We start from the raw sequence: 19,349 nt of genomic DNA, 5'->3' as shown, positions 1-19,349 counted from the left end.
GGTGGGCTGGCATTATCTCCCGCTGAGGATCTTCTCCCTCGCAAATAGGATTGCCAGGTCCCTCTTCGCCACCGGCGGGAGGTTTTTGGGGCAGAGCCTGAGGAGGGCGGAGTTTCAGGAGGGGAGGGATTTCAGTGCCGTAGAGTCCAATGGCCAAGGTGGCCATTTTCTCCAGGGGAACTGATCTCTATGGGCTGGAGATCAGTTGTAATAGCAGGAGATCTCCAGCTAGTACCTGGACGTTTGGAAATTAGCACGGGTGAAAGGTACACAAATGCACAGAGCCAAGTAGCAAAAATGCAAATGTTAATAAGTGCAAAACATCAAAGACAGCAGTGTGAGACAAATAAACAGCAGTGACTACACAATGTACAATATATACATGGATTATAGAATAACCAGGCAAAAAAGTCCTCTTCTTAAGTCTATCAAAGTTGGTTAGTTCCAATTGTATAATATGTTCATCTGGTATGAATCCAGTGAATATAAATCCAAAGATGGGGGACGGCCGTTTCACCTTGGTTTCTTCAGCCCCATATTATCTCCTATATATAAATACTTGTATTAAAAATATTATCATATCTATATTCACATTGGTACATATAATATAAAATTATTATATACTTACATCCATGAATATACTTACATTCCAGAATATAACAAAGTCCACAAAGGTACACTATTTGATAGACTTAAGAAGAGGACTTTTTTGCCTGGTTATTCTATAATCCATGTATATATTGTACATTGTGTAGTCACTGCTGTTAGTGTACATTGTGTAGTCACTGCTGTTTATTTGTCTCACACTGCTGTCTTTGATGTTTTGCACTTATTAACATTTGCATTTTTGCTACTTGGCTCTGTGCACCTTTCACCCGTGCTAATTTCCAAACCATATGGTATAGGCACGGGAGTGCTTTTGTTTTGTTTATATTGAGTACCTGGACGTTGGCAACCTTACTCCCAAACCCTGTCCTCCCCACAATGTGTACTATATTATAATTTTATGTATGATCACCGAGAAAAGCCTATATGAGGCCCAAACGTGTCTGGTCCTAGTTTGGTCATTGTTTGGATATACATCAACCATGTGTTATATGTATTTATATTTATTTATCTATTGGGAATAGTTAGCCTACACTATAGGCCCTGTGTTTTTAACTATACTGTGCACCATATTAAAACCTATATATTTGTTGTTATTTTAGCATTGTTCAGCTCAACCCTTTTGTTTTGATTCAACTTTCAGGTTGCGTTTACCCCCCCCCCCTCTTTTTTTTGCATGGATAGGGTTGCCAGGTCCCCCCTCTCCACTGGTGGGAGGTTTTGGGGGTGGGGGTGGGGCAGCAAACCCACGCGCACAGCTGTCCCTTCTAGGTTTACCCCAGAAGCGCCGCATTGCGACGGGATGCTTTAGCACCCAAACCCCCAAAACGCAAAGCGTCCCGTCCCCCAAAGCATCCCATTGCGATGTGGTGTTTCCGGGGGTAAACCCGGTAGTGACGTAATCGTGTTGCACGCAGGCATGCACATGTGCGATCACCCCTTCAAGCAGCCCGGGCAATTGCCGGGCAATTGCCCACTGGAACCAGCAACCTGGCAACCCTAAGCCGGGAAATCCCCTGGAATCACAACTGACCTCCAGACGACAGAGATCAGTTCCCCTGAAGAAAAGGGCTGCTTCGGCGGGTGAACTCTATGGCATACCACCCCGAGTTCCCTTCCTTCCCCAAACACCGCCCTCCCCAGGCTCCACCTCCAAATCTCCAGGAATTTCCCAACCCAGAGCTGGCAACCCTAGCAGTCCCCGTCCATCCATTAAGGTAGTTGCTCACAATCCCTGTGTATGCCTACAAGACCCACCCACCGTTTTGGATCTTTATCTCACCCACTTCACAGTCACAAAGCTTAGTTTCCATTAAGAGATCGTTTAGCACAAAATATAGATTTATTTATGTGATTTTGCAATATTAAAAAAAACTTTGTACAAATAAATATGTTTCATCCTTTTAAACAAACCGCCTCCTACAAACAGAACCCGGAAGACACATTCCTGGGTGCCCCATGAGCTCAAAGTCACAATGGGACCTCCAGCGGTGTGGGCATCTTCCCCGGATGTGAGGTTGCTTCAGAAGAGAAACGACGAGGTTTGAACTCACTGTGAGGTGGGGAGATTCCTGAGTGATCTCTGACTTCTTTTTCAGGTGAACGGCAGGCTTTCGGGGTGGTGGTGGTGGTGGTGATAGTTAGTAAACCTTTCTACAAGACCCAGTTTCGTAGTCAATCCAGGACATTTTCATCCCTCCCCTTCCTCTAAGGGTCTCAGGAGGAGACTCTCCTACTTTGTTTTATCCTCATAACAACCCTGCGAGGTAGGCTGGGTCATAGGGTTGCCAACCTCCAGGTGGTGGCTGGAGATCAGTTTCCTCGGAGAAAACGGCAGCTTTGGAAGGGGGACTTGATGGCATTGAAGCCCCTCCCCTCTCCAAACTCCACCCTCACAGGCTCCAGCCCCAAAATCGCCAGGTATTTCCCAACGTGGAGCTGGCAACCCTATAGAGTCAATCCATCTCTTGGTGGGTCTTCCTCTTTTCCTGCTCCCTTCGACTTTTCCTAGCATTATTGTCTTTTCCAGTGACCCTTGTCTTCTCATAATGTGACCAAAGCATGGATCAGGTAATAGGTGATGTGAGACACCTCCTCCTGAGACCCTGGAGAGCCGCTGCCAGTCTGAGTGGACCAGGAGCCCCCAACACACATGAACACACATGAAGCTGCCTTATCAGACCCTTGGTCCATCAAAGTCAGTATTGTCTACTCTGACCGGCAGCGGCTCTCCAGGGTCTCAGGCAGGGGTCTCAGTAACACAGTGAAGATCCTTGTGCTGTAGTGGCAGCTGCTGCCAAAGCAACTGCAGGGAAAAGCTGGGCCCGTCTTCCAGGGGACAAAGATCTGACCAAAATCTCTCCCAAGAGATGGAAAGACAACCTGAGACCAAGAAACTATGGCAACACCATGACCTCTCAGCCCCAAATGGAAACATCCCCTTTTCCGGGAAAAGCCCGAGGAGGAGGAGAAGAAGAAGAAGAAGAAGAAGAAGAAGAAGAAGAAGAAGAAGAAGAAGAAGGAGGAGGAGGAGGAGGAGGAGGAGGAGGAGGAGGAGGAGGAGGAGGAGGAGGAGGAGGAGAAGGAGAAGGAGAAGGAGAAGAGTTGGTTTTTATATGCCGACTTTCTCTACCACTTAAGGAAGAATCAAACCGGCTCACAATCACCTTTCCTTCCCCTCCCCACAACAGACACCCTGTGAGGTAGGTGGGGCTGAGAGAGCTCTAAGAGAGCTGTGACTAGCCCAAGGTCACCCAGCTGGCTTCATGTGGAGGAGAGGGGAAACCAATCCAGTTCACCAGATTAGCCTCCGCCGCTCATGTGGAAGAGGGGGGAATCGAACCCGGTTCTCCAGAACAGAGTCCACCGCTCCAAACCACTGCTCTTTACCACTACACCATGCTGACATGCCCTTGGACTCTTAGGTGCCCTCCCATCAGGACTGGAGCTCTGCAAACAGGCCTCCTCACCCGGTATCCAGGCCCCTGCCCAGAGGAGACCAGTCCATCATGGCCTCCGAGGCCCCATCCTTCGGCAATGGGCCTCTTCTTTCGCCTTCCTTCGGCCTTGGGCTCAACCAGGAGGCCCACGGGCCACCAATCCTCTGGAAATGGCTACGTCTTCAGGCTTTCCAGGGCCAGGGCCACGAGGCCCGGCATGCTGCGGTACAGCGAGTCATTGGCCAGGCCGACAAGCCCAGTGAAGGTCACGGCTTTGCCTCCGACTGTGGCTCGGACCCGGGCCCGGTAGAGGCCCTTGCTGTTTCTGGAGTCCACGTCCACGAGGATCTGAGGTGAAGAGGAAGAGGAAGAAGACGAGTTGGTTATTATATGCTGACTTTCTCTACCTTTTAAGGAGAATCAAAGTGGCTTACAATCTCTTTCCCTTCCTGTCCCCACAACAGGCACCTTGTGAGGTAGGTGGGGCTGAGAGAGTTCGGAGAGAGCTGTGACTGGCCCAAGGTCACCCAGCAGGCTTCATGTGGAGGAGCGGGGAAACCAACCTGGTTCTCCGGATTAGAGTCTGCTGCTCTTAACCACTACACCACGCTGGGCTAAAACTAATGAAATCCACTTCAACAAAGATAAATGTAAAGTTCTGCATTTAGGTAGGAAAAATCAAATGCATAATTATAGGATGGGGGAGACTTGTCTCAGCAGTAGTGTGTGCAAAAAGGATCTTGGGGTCTTAGTAGACCAAACACTGAACATGAGTCAGCAATGTGATGCGGTAGCTAAAAAGGCAAATGCGCTCTTGGGCTGTATCAACAGAAGTATAACATCCAGATCGAGCGAAGTGATGGCATCACTTTGCTCTGGTTAGACCTCACCTAGAGTATTGTGTTCAGTTTTGGGCACCGCAATTTAAGAAGGATATAGACAAGCTGGAACATGTCCAGAGGAGGGCAACAAAGATGGTGAGGGGTGTGGAGATCAAGTCCTATGAGGAAAGGTTGGTGAAATCCCGTGTAAGGAAAACCGCGGGATACAGAAGCTTGGTTTCTCTCACAGCAAGCAGACAGCCTATTACAAAACAGTATGTCAAGGGGCAGGGATTCAAATGCTTCCTGCTTCCTTAAAATTCTTTCTGGGCAGAAGGCTTTTAAAAATGAGGCTTGGGTCCCCACCACACCCCTTCCATTCATATAGCTCCGTTCTTTGTTTTTGTTCTTAAAATGCTCTTCAAATGCTTTTTTAATGCGGTAATTGGGTTTCGGGGGGGGGACTTTTATCTCACTACAGAGCATTACAAAGCAGCATTTCAAGGGGCGGGGATTCAAATACTTCCTGATTTGAGCTTGGAGATTGCTGGTGCATAGACTCCCAACGGGAAAGTGTGGGTCCAGTGAGCGACGAGCCTCAGGTTAAAACTCCCATGCATAAACGACCTACATTATACAATCTCACACTAATGCTACCACGTTGGGCTGCTAAGGGCAAATCGGATGGCGCCCCAGGCTGTTTCTCATAGGGCAAGAGACAGCAACCCTGTACCCTGCCCCGTGCTTGGCCATGATGACAGAGTGGACGGGACGGCCCCTCACCTCTTGGTAAGTCATAGCCAGGTCCCTTTCCGGCACTTGCAGAATCCAGCGGTACAGCTCCCGCACAGACTGGACCTGCTGGGCAGATTCATTCACACCCGGGCAGTTGGATCCTGCAGCGGCAACTGGGGGGGGGGGGTCAAATGAACAGGGCAGGAGGTGGGCGGGGAGACAGAAGTGGAATCAACAAACTTTAGAAGAAGAAGAGTTGGTTTTTATATGCCGACTTTCTCTACAACTTAAGGCAGAATCAAACTAGCTTACGATCACCTTCCCTTTCCCTCCCCACAACAGACGCCCTTGTGAGGTAGGTGGGGCTGAGAGAGCTCCAAGAGAGCTGTGACTAGCCCAAGGTCACCCAGCTGGCTTCATGTGGAGGAGCAGGGTAACCCGATTCTCCAGATTAGCATCCACCGCTCGTATGGAGGAGTGGGGAATCAAACCCGGTTCTCCAGATCAGACTCCACCGCTCCAAACCACCGCTCTTAACCACTACAGCACGCTGGCTTTAGCTCCATTCAGATAGGATAAAGATGATGGGGGAGGGGAGCACTCAACCGATCTCGAGGGTTCTCTGAAGAAACAGGTTCTGGCGCGTAGCCGTGATGATCGGCAGTAGAAGAGCCAGGCTTGAGCCCTGCAGCACAGAGGCCATCAAGATATCCGGGGCACGGGCTTTTGAGACTCAAAGCTCCCTTCGTCAGATAGAAGTAGGAATGCAGATCCCTGAGCCCTTATATCCCAGTCTGAAGGTGAGGGGGATGTTGCAAAGAAGGGAGCCAGGATGCAAAGGTACAACGCAGGGTATAAGCTTTCAAGAGAGTCAAAGCTCCCTTTGTCAGGTACAAGTAGGAATGGAGAATCCTGAGCCCTTATATCCCAGTCAGAAGGTGAACGTAAGCACATAAGAAAGGCCCTGCTGGATCAGACCAAGGTCCATCAAGTCCAGCAGTCTGTTCACACAGTGGCCAACCTGGAGCCTCCAGGAAGCCCACAAACAAGACCACTGCAGCAGCACCATCCTGCCTGTGTTCCACAGCACCTGATATAACAGGCCTGCTCCTCTGATTCTGGAGAGAATAGGTATGCATCATGGCTAGTATCCGTTTTTACTAGTAGCCATGGATACCCCTCTCCTCCATGAACACGTCCACTCCCCTCTTAAAGTCTTCCAAGTTGGCAGCCATCACCACATCCTATTATCCTGCCTGTGTTCCACAAGACCTAATATATTAGGCATGCTCCTCTGGTCCTGGAGAGAATAGGTGTGCATCATGACAGGCATCCATTTTGACTAGTAGCCATGGATAGCCCTCTCCTCCACCAACAGTGCTGATTCTATTACCTTAGGCAGTTAATGAGAAGGAGGGCATGTTGGCCATCTTCTGGGCATGGAGTAGGGGTCACTGGGTGTGTGTGGGGGGGAGGTAGTTGTGAATTTCCTGCATTGTGCAGGGGGTTGGACTAGATGACCCTGGTGGTACCTTCCAACTCTATGATTCTATGAACACATCCCCTCTTAAAGCCTTCCAAGTTGGCAGCCATCACCACGTCCTGCAGCAGGGAGTTCCACAATTTAACTAAGTTGGTACAGGGTGTTGCAAAGAAGGGAGTCAGGATGCAGAGGTATAATGCAGGACCCCTCCCACCTTTCGACTAGGATATAAGGGCCCAGGGTTCTCTATTCCTACTTGTATCTGACGAAGGGAGCCTGGACTCTTGAAAGCTTGTACCCCGGAAATCTTGTTGGTTTTTAAGGTGCTACTGGACACAAACTCTCGCCCTTCTGCTTCAGACCACCACAGCTACCCACTACAACTGGTTCAGCACAAGGAGGGTCAGAGAGCAGCTTTCCATTCTAGCAAGATGCTCCGGCCTGCCTGGATGGTGTTCTAGAACCCAGGAACGGCCTCCTGGTCCCGTAAGGCATGTACATACCACATATCTCATGCAATTGACCAATCTTTTTGACAACAGATAACGCAGCATCCGCTTCTCAAAAAGCATCTTTAGCTGTTGTATCCAGGGAGTGATATATTTATTTCATGCATTATTAATTTGTGGACATGCTAAAACAATGTGGGCCAGGGCGTCTATTTGATCCAGACAAAATGGGCATTTTCGTTCTTTTGCAGTAATTTTGTTGTATCGAACTTGCGTCTCGGCTGAGTCTAGGGCATTAAAAAGGTAAAGGTAAAGGTCCCCTGTGCAAGCACCGGGTCATTCCTAACCCATGGGGTGACATCACATCCCGACGTTTCCAAGGCAGGCTTTGTTTACGGGGTAGTTTGCCAGTGCCTTCCCCAGCCATCTTCCCTTTACCCCCGGCAAGCTGGGTACTTATTTTACTGACCTCGGAAGGATGGAAGGCTGAGTCAACCTTGAGCCGGCTACCTGAAACCAACTTCTAGGGCATTACATCTCGCCAATGAGAAAGCTCGTCTGAACTTATGAATTTTTAACCAGTGGAAATAGTCATGCAAGGAGAAAGTTCTGGAAGAAGCGAGGTGAACATTTACGATTTGCGCCCTTAAACACTAAGGAACAATCCTCATTTAAGCATGTACATGTGTGTGTGTGTGTTAAGTGCTGTCGAGTCGCTTCCGACTCATGGCGACCCTATGAATGAAAGTCCTCCAAAATGTCCTATCTTTGACAGCCTTGCTCAGATCTTGCAAACCGAAGGTTGTGGCTTCCTTTATTGAGTCAATCAATCTCTTGTTGGGTACATACCTTTGGGAAATCTACGATCCTTTTCACCCTCTGGACCGGTCCTAAAACTGCGTTTCTCTCGCTGGTGCTGGGCCTCAGTTGCCAGAGACTCTGTCACAGAAGGAGACAGGAACCAAGAACGCACGAAGCTGCCTTCAACTGAATCAGACCCTCGGTCCATCGAAGTCAGTATTATCTACTCAGACCCGCAGAGGCTCTCCAGGGTCAGATAAGGGTCTTTCACATCACCTACTGTCTGGTCCTTTTAACTGCAGATGCCAGGGATTGAACCTGGGACCTTCTGCATGCCAAGCAGAGGCTCTATATTCTGAGCCAGCAAATAGCACCTCCATGTTTAGGGGCAGTATACCACGGAATACCAGGTGCTGGGGGCAAACAACATCTCCGTCACAACCTGATGGAGAGCTTCCTGGGTGCATCTAGGGACTAGTTCCTGCCGAAGTGGCAGGTAGATTCCCTGCCACTAGACAATCAGCATAACAGGGAGAAAGGCAAACTAGGCTTTGCATATTCTTGTAACTCTGGGTTGGCAAATTCTTGGCGATTTGGGAGTGGAGCCTGGGGAAGGTGGGGTTTGGGGAGGGGAGGAACCTCAGCGGGGTGTAAGGCATTAGAGTCTACCCTCCAAAGCAGCCATGTTCTCCAAGGGAACTGATCCCTGTGGTCTGGAGATTTGTTGTAATTCTGGGAGACCCGATCGGAAACCTCACCCCCTCATGCCTCTCCTCTCCACCTCAAGCCTGCCCCCTTCCTCCCCTCAGAACCAACCCAAAGGCTTATTTCTAGTGCCTTTCAGCTCCTTTCAGCCACTGAAGATCCATTTTTGCCATTATTATTCCCAGCGTTTAGAACTGAGAGAATTTCAACTTGGACTTGGCTTGGTTTCCACTGTGAACCCTGCATCAATTAGCCACTCAAGATGGGCAGAAACGCACGGCCGCTTTAGCCTCCTTTATCCCCTGTTTCAGCCAGCATTCAGCCAGGATCGAACCCACGTTCGGCGAAAGCTCCTGCGTTCGATCCTGGCTGAATCCCGGCTGAAACAGGGAATAAAGGAGGCTAACGCGACCGTGCCTTTTTGCCTAGATGACATCCCAACAAAAAAAACAGCTGGGAAATCTGCCTCTCCAGCCCCTTGCTTCCCCCGCCCCCCATTTAATCCTCTAGTCTAGGGGTCCCCAACCGGGTGCCTGCCAACACCTTTCCTAGCACCCACCCAGTGTTTTTAGAAAGTGGGTGGAGGGCATGAGGAGCACTTGCTCTGCAGGGCTTCGGATTGGGCACTGCAGATCTGATTGGCTGTGCGGATTAAAATAGCATTGTTTCGGTGGCAGCTGCCACCACGGTGTTGGGTCTATTCCCTCTCCCTCCTCTTCCCCAGTGTACTTTTTTAAAATTACCCCTCTTCTCCCTTGCACTTGGGCTTCCTATGTGTGTGTGTGTGTGTGTAGCTCCACCTCCTGTGATAACCATTTTGGGCTTGTCCCACCACCCGGTGTTAGAATCCCAAACGTGCCCATAGGCTCAAAAACAGTGGGGACCTCTGCTCTAGTGGGTTACGACTGTGTGAGAGAGAGGTGTCTGAAGGCTCTGAATGACTGTAGGGCAAAGCACTCAAATATGAAGAACATAAGAAAAGCCCTGCTGGATCAGACCCAGGCCCATTGAGTCCAGCAGTGGGTTCCCACAGCGGCCAACCAGGAGCCTCTAGGAAGCCCACAAGCAAGACCGCTGCAGCAGCACCGTCCTGCCTGTGCTCCACAGCACCTGATATAACAGGCCTGCTCCTCTGATTCTGGAGAGAATAGGTATGCACCATGACTAGTATCCGTTTTGACTAGTAGCCATGGATACCCCTCTCCTCCATGAACAGGTCCCCTCTTGAAGCCTTCCAAATTGGCATCCATCAACACATCCTGGGGCAGGGAGTTCCACAATTTAACTACGCGTTGTGTGAATAAATACTTCCTTTTATCTATTTTTTTAATCCCTCGCCCTCCAGCTTCAGCAGATGACCCTGCATTCTAGTATTATGAGGGAGGGAGAAAAGCTTCTCCCTGTCCACCCTCTCCAAACCATGCATAATTTTATACACCTCTATCATGCCTCCCCTCAGCCGCCTTCTTTCCAAGCTAAAGCCCTAAGCGTCCTAACCGCTCCCCATAGGGCCGTTGCTCTAGTCCCCTGATCATTTTGGTCGCTCTTTTCTGCACCTTCTCAAGTTCTGCAATATCCTTTTTTAAGCCCGGTGACCAGAATATTACTTTGACTGTGTCGTTGTACCTTGGTGCAGTTGTGTCAAGTAGCCGGTGTAGTGGTGCGTGGCGCTCTGCCATGACCGGCAACAAGGAGAACTCTCCGTGGCGCCTCACAGGGCCATTTCAGGCAAATCAAAGAATGGGGTTGGCTGCCGGGAGAGATGTGTCTTTCGCGAAGATGCAGCTGCACCGCGCTTGCATGGAACGTGATACCGGTGGCCAAATGCCATGACCGAAGACGCTCAGCTGTTAGGAATTTTTTTTAAGCAACTGTCTAGCCCCTAAGAAGTCAAAGACGTCTGGTGAAATCTCAGAAACCAGAGAAGGGACTGGGGAGAATCTGCCAGTGGGCAGAGAGGGAACTTCGGTGCTCCTTAGAGCGGTTTATCTCTCCCCGCTAGGGTTGCCAACCTCCAGATACTAGCTGGAGATTTCCCGCTATTGCAACTGATCTCCAGCCGATAGAGATCAGTTCCCCTGGAGAAAACGGCCGCTTCGGCCATTGGACTCTATGGCATCGCCCTCCCTTCTTCAAACCCCGCCCTCCTCAGCCTCCAACCCAAAAACCTCCCACCGGTGGCGAAGGGGGACCTAGTAACCTTACTCCCCACTAGGGTTGCCAACCTCAAGGTACTAGCTGGAGATCTCCCGCTATTATAACTGATTTCCAAATGATAGAGATCAGACCACCTGGAGGAAATGGGTGCTTTGGCAAGTGGACTCTACGGTGTAACGGCAGGACACCATAAATCAGGATTAAAGCAGAGAGACCCTGGACTAGAATTCAAGGGAAACAGTTTTATTCACAGCTGCGAGACTCAGTTTGCTTTCAGGAAGCATAAAAAGAACTGAGCCCCGAACAAAGGCATTAAATGTCATTTTATTACTTTTTGTAGTGCATTAACTATTCAAATTACTAGGCTGCATTTTTAATGCATTTCCTAAGTCCCTCCCCTCCCCAAAGCCCGCCCTCTTCAGGCTCCGCCCCCAAAACCTCCTGCCGGTGGCGAAGAGGGACCTGGCAGCCCTACTCCCCACGCCTGTGACCAGCACAATGAATGACGAGCAGGCACCAAATGCATGCAAATGTGCTTCATTTAAAATATTGTCGAAGGCTTTCACGGTCAGAGTTCATCGGTTCTTGTGGGTTATCCGGGCTGTATGACCGTGGTCTTGGTATTTTCTTTCCTGACGTTTCACCAGCAGCTGTGGCCGGCATCTTCAGAGGAGTCACACTGAAGGACAGTGTCTCTCAGTGTCAAGTGTGTAGGAAGAGTAATATATAGTCAGAAAGGGGTTGGGTTTGAGCTGAATCATTGTCCTCAAAAAGTATCAAAGGTAATGTGCTAATCATTGTCCTGTAAGGATCAAGATAATGGGCTAATGAGGGTGTGGTATGTTAATGTGGAACCATTGTATGCTGAAGTGATCTGTTAATGTGTGGATCAAAAGCTAATCCGCATGGCTATTGTGGACTGTAGTCTTTGTTAGTCTGGAGGTTTTCAGGACCTGAAAACCTTTTGTCCTGAAAACCTCCAGACTAACAAAGACTACAGTCCACAATAGCCATGCGGATTAGTTTTGGATCCACACATTAACAGATCACTTCAGGATACAATGGTTCCATATTAACATACCACACCCTCATTAGCACAATATCTTGATACTTACAGGACAATGATTAGCACGTTACCTCTAATACTTTTTGCAGGACAATACTCAGCTCAAACCCAACCCCTTTCTGACTATATATTACTCTTCCTACGCACTTGACACTGAGAGACACTGTCCTTCAGTGTGACTCCTCTGAAGATGCCTGCCACAGCTGCTGGCGAAACGTCAGGAAAGAAAATACCAAGACCACGGTCACACAGCCCGGATAACCTACAAGAACCAGTGCTTCATTTACATAATTTACATGTATTGCAGTCAGTTTTTCTTTGCAGAGTTTGCACTGATCAGCTTGGCAACTTCTAGGTGGGGCCTGGAGGCATCCTGGAATTACAACTGATCTCCAGCCTACAGAGATCAGTTCCCTGGAGAAAATGGCGGCTTTGGAGGCTGGACTCTTTGGCAGTACACCTCACTGAGGTCTCTTCTCTCCCCAGACTCATCCTCCTCAGGCTCCACCCCCAAATCTCCTGGAATTTCCTTCCCTGGAGATGGCAACCCTAGTAGAAAGGGCCCTTACTCATGGGTCGCTGGCTTGATTCAGCCAAGGAATATAAATGCTCCGGCACAGGGACCTCCAACCCTTTAGGACCTGCAGGCGCCGCTGGAATTCTGACACAGCCGTAAAATGGCTGCCGCAGGAGGCGGAGCCAGACACAAAATGGCGGCCACACTTGGGCGGCGGGGGTAGCTGCTGCTATCCTTTCTAAACGTCGGCACAGCCAATCAGATCTCCAATTCCGAATCTGAAGCCTTGCTGGGCAAAAGCCCCCCCTGGCTGCACCTATGCCCTAAAAAACACTAGGTGTGTGCCTGGAAAGGTGTTGGCACCCTTGGGTGCCATGTTGGAGACCCCCGGTTTAGTTAATTCAAATATTTACTAACCTTTTTTTTCCCTGCCAACATCTGGATCTCGAGACAAGCGGGCCCCGCCCTGGGCTTCAGCTCCACCGAGTGTCCACAAACCCTCACCTTTTGAGTTTCTGGCCCTGTTCTATGGGCACGTACCATTGGGCGCAGGAGATGCGCCGGCCGCTCCCTGCTCCGGTTCCACATCTGGAAAGGCACCCTCCGGGCTCAGCTCTCGCCGCAGCTGCTGAATAAAGAGCCAACCCTGGGCCTGGAGATCCTCCAGCTCGCCTTCAGCCGGCTGTGGAAGAGGAGAAGAGGCAGAAGCAAATGCAGCCTCCTGGATTGCTTTATTGAGGTAGAGAACGCCATGGTAGGTAGGGTTGCCAACCTCCAGGTGATGCATGCAAATATAAAGGCTCGGTGCTGTAAGGATGATTGGAGCAACCCAAGACAGCACTATAAACAAATTGCTTATGCCAAAAAGTGAATTTTATAGTGGAAAAGTGCAAGATATATACAAATATATACAAATAGGGATACAACAAGATACAAATGTACAAAAAGCAATCCACAAAATATGACCATAAAGAGGATATAACAGATCCTAATTTAACAGGTAAGTCAGGTAAAAGAGTAGCTATGATATTTTTGTATATTGTTTGTTGTGATACACAGATACAGGTCGCTGATGAAGCCATAGGCGAAACGTGGTCCCGATCTAGACGACATGTCCTGGCATCGTCCCTTCGTGGCTTTCTTCTAGTTGGTGTATTTAGTTGCTTGACAACTAAATTTAATTTTTGCATTTACTAGAGACTCTTTTCAAATAGACACCTAAGTGGGTTGTATATTTTGACTTACCTGTTAAATTAGGATCTGTGATATCCTCTTTATGGTCATATTTTGTGGATTTCTTTTTGTACATTTGTATCCTGTTGTATCCCTATTTGTATATATTTGTATATATCTTGCACTTTTTCACTATAAAATTCACTTTTTGGCATAAGCAATTTGTTTATAGTGCTGTCTTGGGTTGCTCCAACCTCCAGGTGATAGCTGGAGATCTCCCGCTATTACAACTGATCTCCAGCCAACAGAGATCAGTTCCCCTGGAGAAAATGGCCGCCTTGGCAATTGGACTCTATGGCATTGAAGTCCCCAAACCCCGCCCTCCTCAGGCAACCCTGCCAGGTCCCTCTTCACCACTGGCTGGAGGTTTTTGGGGTCGGAGCCTGAGGAGGGCAGGGTTTGGGGAGGGGAGGAGTTTCAATGCCATAGAGTCCAATGGCCAAAGCGGCCATTATCTCCAGGGGAACTGATCTCTATTGGCTGGAGATCAGTTGTAATAGCAGGAGATCTCCAGCTAGTATCAACCAAATTAACACAGAAACAAGCTCTTATATCAATATTACAAATTCTATATTATACCACAACAATCTAACATATACAAGCTTACAATAATACAAAATACACAATGCAAAATACATTTTTTCCAATATCCAATATGGTATACAACCAACACATGCAATGTTCCTATATCCAAAAAGGTATGTATTTTTTCTTGAAGTACAACAGGTATGTATCATCTGTATATTGCATAAAATTCATTTTTATAATTTTTCTTCTCTTTTCTTTCACAGATGTCTGGTAGAAAAAGAATACGGCCATTTCGGTTCTTTCCTCAGTTCCTTCTCAAACCCTTAAACCGCAGGTTGGTATATCCTCTCCAATATTCTCCCATAGCTCCCACGGGTAGCATTAATTTCATATTATCTGCCAGCAAGTGGCTAGTATACTTCCATAGACTCCTATAAGAGCTTGTTTCTGGGTTAATTTGGTTGTAACTATTGTATATACAGAAGTGTCTATTGCTGCTAAGTACCTGGAGGTTGGCAACCCTACGCCATGGGGAGAGAGGCAACAGCTATGGTTCACAATGGAAGGGCCACAGTTTCGTGGAGAAGAGGGACCTGGCCGCCCTAGTGGCCTACCTTTGCAGCTGTCGTCCCGCACCAACCTCGCGCCCGCCCTACGCTAACCCACATACCTGCAAGAAAAGCTGCTCCTCCCCACTCGATCCCGTTCTGGAACCCTCGGCCATGGCGGTCAGCGCTTGGACCCAGTCGCCCAAACTGGGCCCCGTCCCCTGGAACAACGAGGCAAAGGAGGGATGTGTGGAGCGGGGGGTCCTGCAAGAAGAGATGGGAGCGGGGGGACAAAATCAGAACTCAGCCTAATTCCTTGCTGGGGAAGCCTAAGGCATCAAGGTTAGGGTTAGGCTTCCCACCACGTGTCGACGTTGCTTATAGATCTGTCAGTATTCCTACTCCTTTTGGGTCTGCTGGTAGGGTTGCCAGCTCTAGGCTGGGAAATACCTGGAGATTTTTGGAGGTGGAGCCTGGGCAGGGAGGGTTTCAGGAGAGGAGGCACCTCAGCTGGGATGTGATGCCATAGAGTCCGCCCTCAAAGGCAGCCATTTTCCCCAGGGGAACTGATCTTGGGAGATCAGTTGTACAGCGGAAGATCTCCAGGCCCATCCTGGAGGTTGGCAACCCTACTTGAGGGGCTGGGTGTGTGCGTTTGTATTTCACAATGGCGCAAATCTCAGCATTTGTTATGTCACTATGATAGGGTTGCCAGGCCCTTCTTTGCCACCGGTAGGAGGTTTTTGGGGCGGAGCCTGAGGAGGCCGGGGTTTGGGGAGGGGAGGGACTTCAATGCCATAGAGTCCAATTGCCAAAGCGGCCGTTTTCTCCAGGGGAACCGATCTCTGTCGGCTGGAGATCAGTTGTAATAGCAGGAGATCTCCAGCTAGTACCGGGAGGTTGGCAACCCTACCCTAACACCCAGCATGCTGAAGAGCAAAATAGGATTGCCAGTTCCAGGTTGGGAAATACCTGAGATTTTGGGGGTGTACCCTGAGGAGGGAGGGGTTTGAGGCTTCAATGGGGTATAATGCCGTAGAGTCCACCTTCCAAAGCAGCCATTTTCTCCAGGTGATCTTTGTCGCCTGGAGATCAGATGTAGCAGCGGGAGATCTCCAGCCACTACCTGGAGACTGGCAACCCTAGAAGCAAAACCTGTGTCGGTTATGAAAAAGCAAGTTACTAGTCCCGATAAAATAGTGTGGCCCACATACTGTGAAATCTTTGAAGCGGGGGTAGGGGAACACTACAGGGACCATTTCATGTACCCTGAAATTTCTGGACTCAAAAGCAGACATGAATGCACCCTAGGGTTGACATCCTCCAGGTGGGGCTTGGAAATCTCCTGGAATTACAACTGATCTCCAGGCGACAGTGTTCACATGTGACTGTTAGACAGGACTCGAGGTCCTCACAGACAACTTAGAAATTGGCCACTGGTGTATCCAACACATGGTTTGGGCCCGTCGGCGTAGTTCAAGCTCCAAGCAGCACCCAGGTTCCTCTTTCCTTGGTGGAGCGTTTGCACTTTCGTAGAAAAATCTGAGCCTGGAGCAATGTGGTCATTTCACTTGTCTTCGGCCCCCAAGAGTAGGCTTACCTCCTACGGGAAGTCTGGTCTTCTCTTTCCTGCATTTTCCTGCCATGTTCTTCTCCTTCAGCAATGACCAGCTCTGGGTCTGAACCCTGCTCTTTGGGGTGAGACAGGTATCAGTTTGGAGAAGGCCTCCACCGTCCCTTTCCCCACCCTGAGGAGTTTATACACATGAAGCTGCCTTATACCTAACCAGACCCTCAGTCCATCAAGGTCAGTATTGTCTACTCAGACTGGCAGCGGCTCTCCAGGGTCTTTCACACCACCGGCTGCCTGACACTCTTAACTTAGGGTTGCCAACTTCCAGGTACTGTAAACCTATGCTGCAAATAGGATAAACTGAAGATAATGATCAGCATGTAGACTCAACAATTTCTGATACAAAACTTAACAACTACTTAAATTCCTCCACAATATTTTTAATTACCAACCACTACAGTATCATATCCAGGCATTATACATCGTGCCTAAATTTTCACTGTTCCCACATTATACTTCATGCACATTACTGGGATCGATCACGTTTTGATGGCTTCATCCGTTACCGTGGTTTAGGTGATGGACCAGATGCATGATATACAATATGTAATGCAATGCTACCAGAGCAATTCAATTAACGGCGAGCTGATGAAGCCATCGAAACATGATACAGATCGATCCCACGTCCTCACCTTGGTTTGATTTTTGCCTTGTTTGTTTCACTTTGGATGGCAATCCCAGTTGGAAAAAAGTTCTGACTTTCTTACCTTATCTGATCCATCCCGGACGGAGCTCAGGCTGGGCGGGAGATTTTTGACCCCGGAAAGAACGAACACTCCTGTCCATAGGCTTATAGCTTTATCAAAAACTTACCTCAAACCTAGGAGAGTAACGTCTTTGGGAATGAAATTAGGTGTTGGTGTTATTTGTATACTGGTATATTTGGTTGATTGAATAGTACTATAGAAATCTTTATTGTATGTATGAAAATTCATAGGATATAATTGTAACGTGCATGAAGTATAATGTGGGAACGGTGAAAATCTAGGTATGATGTATAATGCCTGAATTATACTATAGACGTTGGTAAATAAAATATTGTAGAGGAATTTAAGTAGTTGTTAAGTTTTGTATCAGAAATCGTTGAGTCTACGTGCTGATCATTATCTTCAGTTCAACTTCCAGGTACTAGCTGGAGATCTCCTGCTATTACAACTGATCTCCAGCCAATAGAGGTCAGTTCACCTGGAGAAAACAGCCGCTTTGGCAATTGGGCTCTATGGCATTGAAGTCCCTCCCCTCCCCAAACCCCGCCCTCCTCAGGCTCTGCACCCAAAACCTCCCACCAGTGGCGAAGAGGGACCTGGCAACCCTATTTTAACTGGAGATGCCAGGGATGGAACCTGGGACCATCTGCATGCCAAACAGATGCTCCACCCACTGAGCCACGGCCCCTCTCCAAACACACATGAAGCTGCCTTATATTGAATCAGACCCTTGGTCTATCAAGGTCAGTATTGCCTACTCAGACTGGCAGCAGCTCCCCAGGGTCTAAGCCTTGTTGGAAGTGAAAGACTTTAGAGGGGGACTTGACTAGAAAGTCAGAGTGACAGAGATGCATTTTGCCCACATTTTGAGGGATCTGTTTTAACTCGAATTTGAAAACATCGGCAAAATGCGGGGGAAAGCAGGAGGAGAGCAAGGCGACCTCTGACAGTCGGAAACAGCATGCCTAATCCAAACAAAGATCCAAAGTCAGAGGAGGGGTGGCCGCGAGGGAAACGGCCATGCATAAAAGGCGACAGAGTTGGAAGGGACCACCAGGGTCATCTAGTCCAACCCCATGCACAATGCAGGAAATTCACAACTACCTCACACACACACACACACACACACACAGAGCAACCCCGACTCCATGCCCAAAAGATAGCAACAAAAATTCCTCCAGGATCCCTGGCCAATCTGGCCTGGAGGAAAATTGCTTCCTGTCCCCAATGTGCGATCGACATTACCCTGGGCATGTAAGGAAGGGCCACGAGAGCCAAACACTGACGCAGCCCTTCCTGCCCTCCCTCTCCTGATCTCTCTAAGTTCACAAAATCAGCATTGCTGACAGATGGCCATCTAGCCTCTGCTTCAAAACCTCCAAGGAAGGAGAGCCCACCACCTCCTGAGGAAGCCTGTGCCACTGAGGAACCGCTCTAACTCTCAGAAAGTTCTTCATAATGTTTAGCCGGAAACGCTTTTGATTTATTTCAATTTTTTTTTTATTTTTTAGAAAAGGCCCATTTTCACAGACACCCCCAACTCGCTCAGGACCTGCGTCAGCGAGTACCTGTGGATTCCCGGCGCACCCGAGCAGGAAAGAGATGGCGATAGATTTGCTCCATGAATTGCGGGAGGGAGTGTGTGAAGAACGAGACGTCGACCTGAGTCCGGAAAAACTCCTCGGCCCGACGCAAGAACTCCAGCAAGGTCTGGGCGTAGGAGCGCAGCTCTGAGGGGAAAGAAAAGGAAGCGCAGTCGGATGAGGCCTGAAAGAACCGCATGCTCAGCTACAACTGGCTTTGCACCATGTATTTATGCAGACGTTAAAGCTTATGAGGCAGGGAAGACCATAGACTCCGACGTGAGCACCAGTCCCTTGCCAGTGGTAAGAGGCCAGAGCTCAGTGACGCAACCTGTGTTTTGCAAACAGAACCTCCCAAGATCAATTTTTGCCTGAACCTGTGTGGCCCAGGCTTAGGCTTGCCAACCTCCAGGTACTAGCTGGAGATCTCCTGCTATTACAACTGATCTCCAGCCGATAGAGATCAGTTCACCTGGAAAAAATGGCTGCTTTGGCCATTGGACTCTATGGCATTGAAGTCCCTCCCCTCCCCAAACCCCGCCCTCCCTAGGCTCCACACCAAAAACCTCCCGCCGGAGGTGAAGAGAGACCTGGCAACTAGGGTGCACGTTTGCCCGCCGACCCTCAGGTGGTTGACGGGCAGCAGGGCGAATTGCCGGGGGAAAACCCCCGGCAATTCGCCCCTCTGCCCGTCGACCACCTGAGGGTCGGCGGGCAAACGTGCACACGCGCACAATCGAGCCCACAGCCCCATAGCCTCCCGCCAGAGCAGAGGAAGGACCTGGTAAGCCTACTGGCAACCCTACCCAGGCTAGCCTGATCTCATCAGATCTCAGAA

General features: G+C 49.2%; 1 protein-coding gene across 1 annotated transcript in view; it reads right to left on the bottom strand.

The window, feature by feature from the left end:
• Window positions 1-3,719: 3,719 nt before the first annotated feature.
• PRSS56 (serine protease 56) overlaps window positions 3,720-19,349 on the bottom strand; it is a 34,770-nt gene continuing 19,140 nt past the window's right edge. Inside the window, exons 12-18 of the mRNA XM_056849956.1 lie at window positions 18,497-18,658; window positions 16,189-16,279; window positions 14,711-14,852; window positions 12,820-12,961; window positions 7,883-7,972; window positions 5,150-5,262; window positions 3,720-3,893 (exon numbers count right to left, since the gene is read on the bottom strand). Of these exons, the coding sequence (XP_056705934.1) occupies window positions 3,720-3,893; window positions 5,150-5,262; window positions 7,883-7,972; window positions 12,820-12,961; window positions 14,711-14,852; window positions 16,189-16,279; window positions 18,497-18,658 (914 nt within the window). The remainder of the gene's footprint in view (window positions 3,894-5,149; window positions 5,263-7,882; window positions 7,973-12,819; window positions 12,962-14,710; window positions 14,853-16,188; window positions 16,280-18,496; window positions 18,659-19,349) is intronic.

This window comes from Euleptes europaea, chromosome 5 (genome assembly GCF_029931775.1).
Source record: "Euleptes europaea isolate rEulEur1 chromosome 5, rEulEur1.hap1, whole genome shotgun sequence".
Lineage (NCBI taxonomy): Eukaryota > Metazoa > Chordata > Lepidosauria > Squamata > Sphaerodactylidae > Euleptes > Euleptes europaea.
The sequence above is the reverse complement of the archived record's forward strand: the minus strand, read 5'-3'. Positions and strand labels throughout refer to the sequence as shown.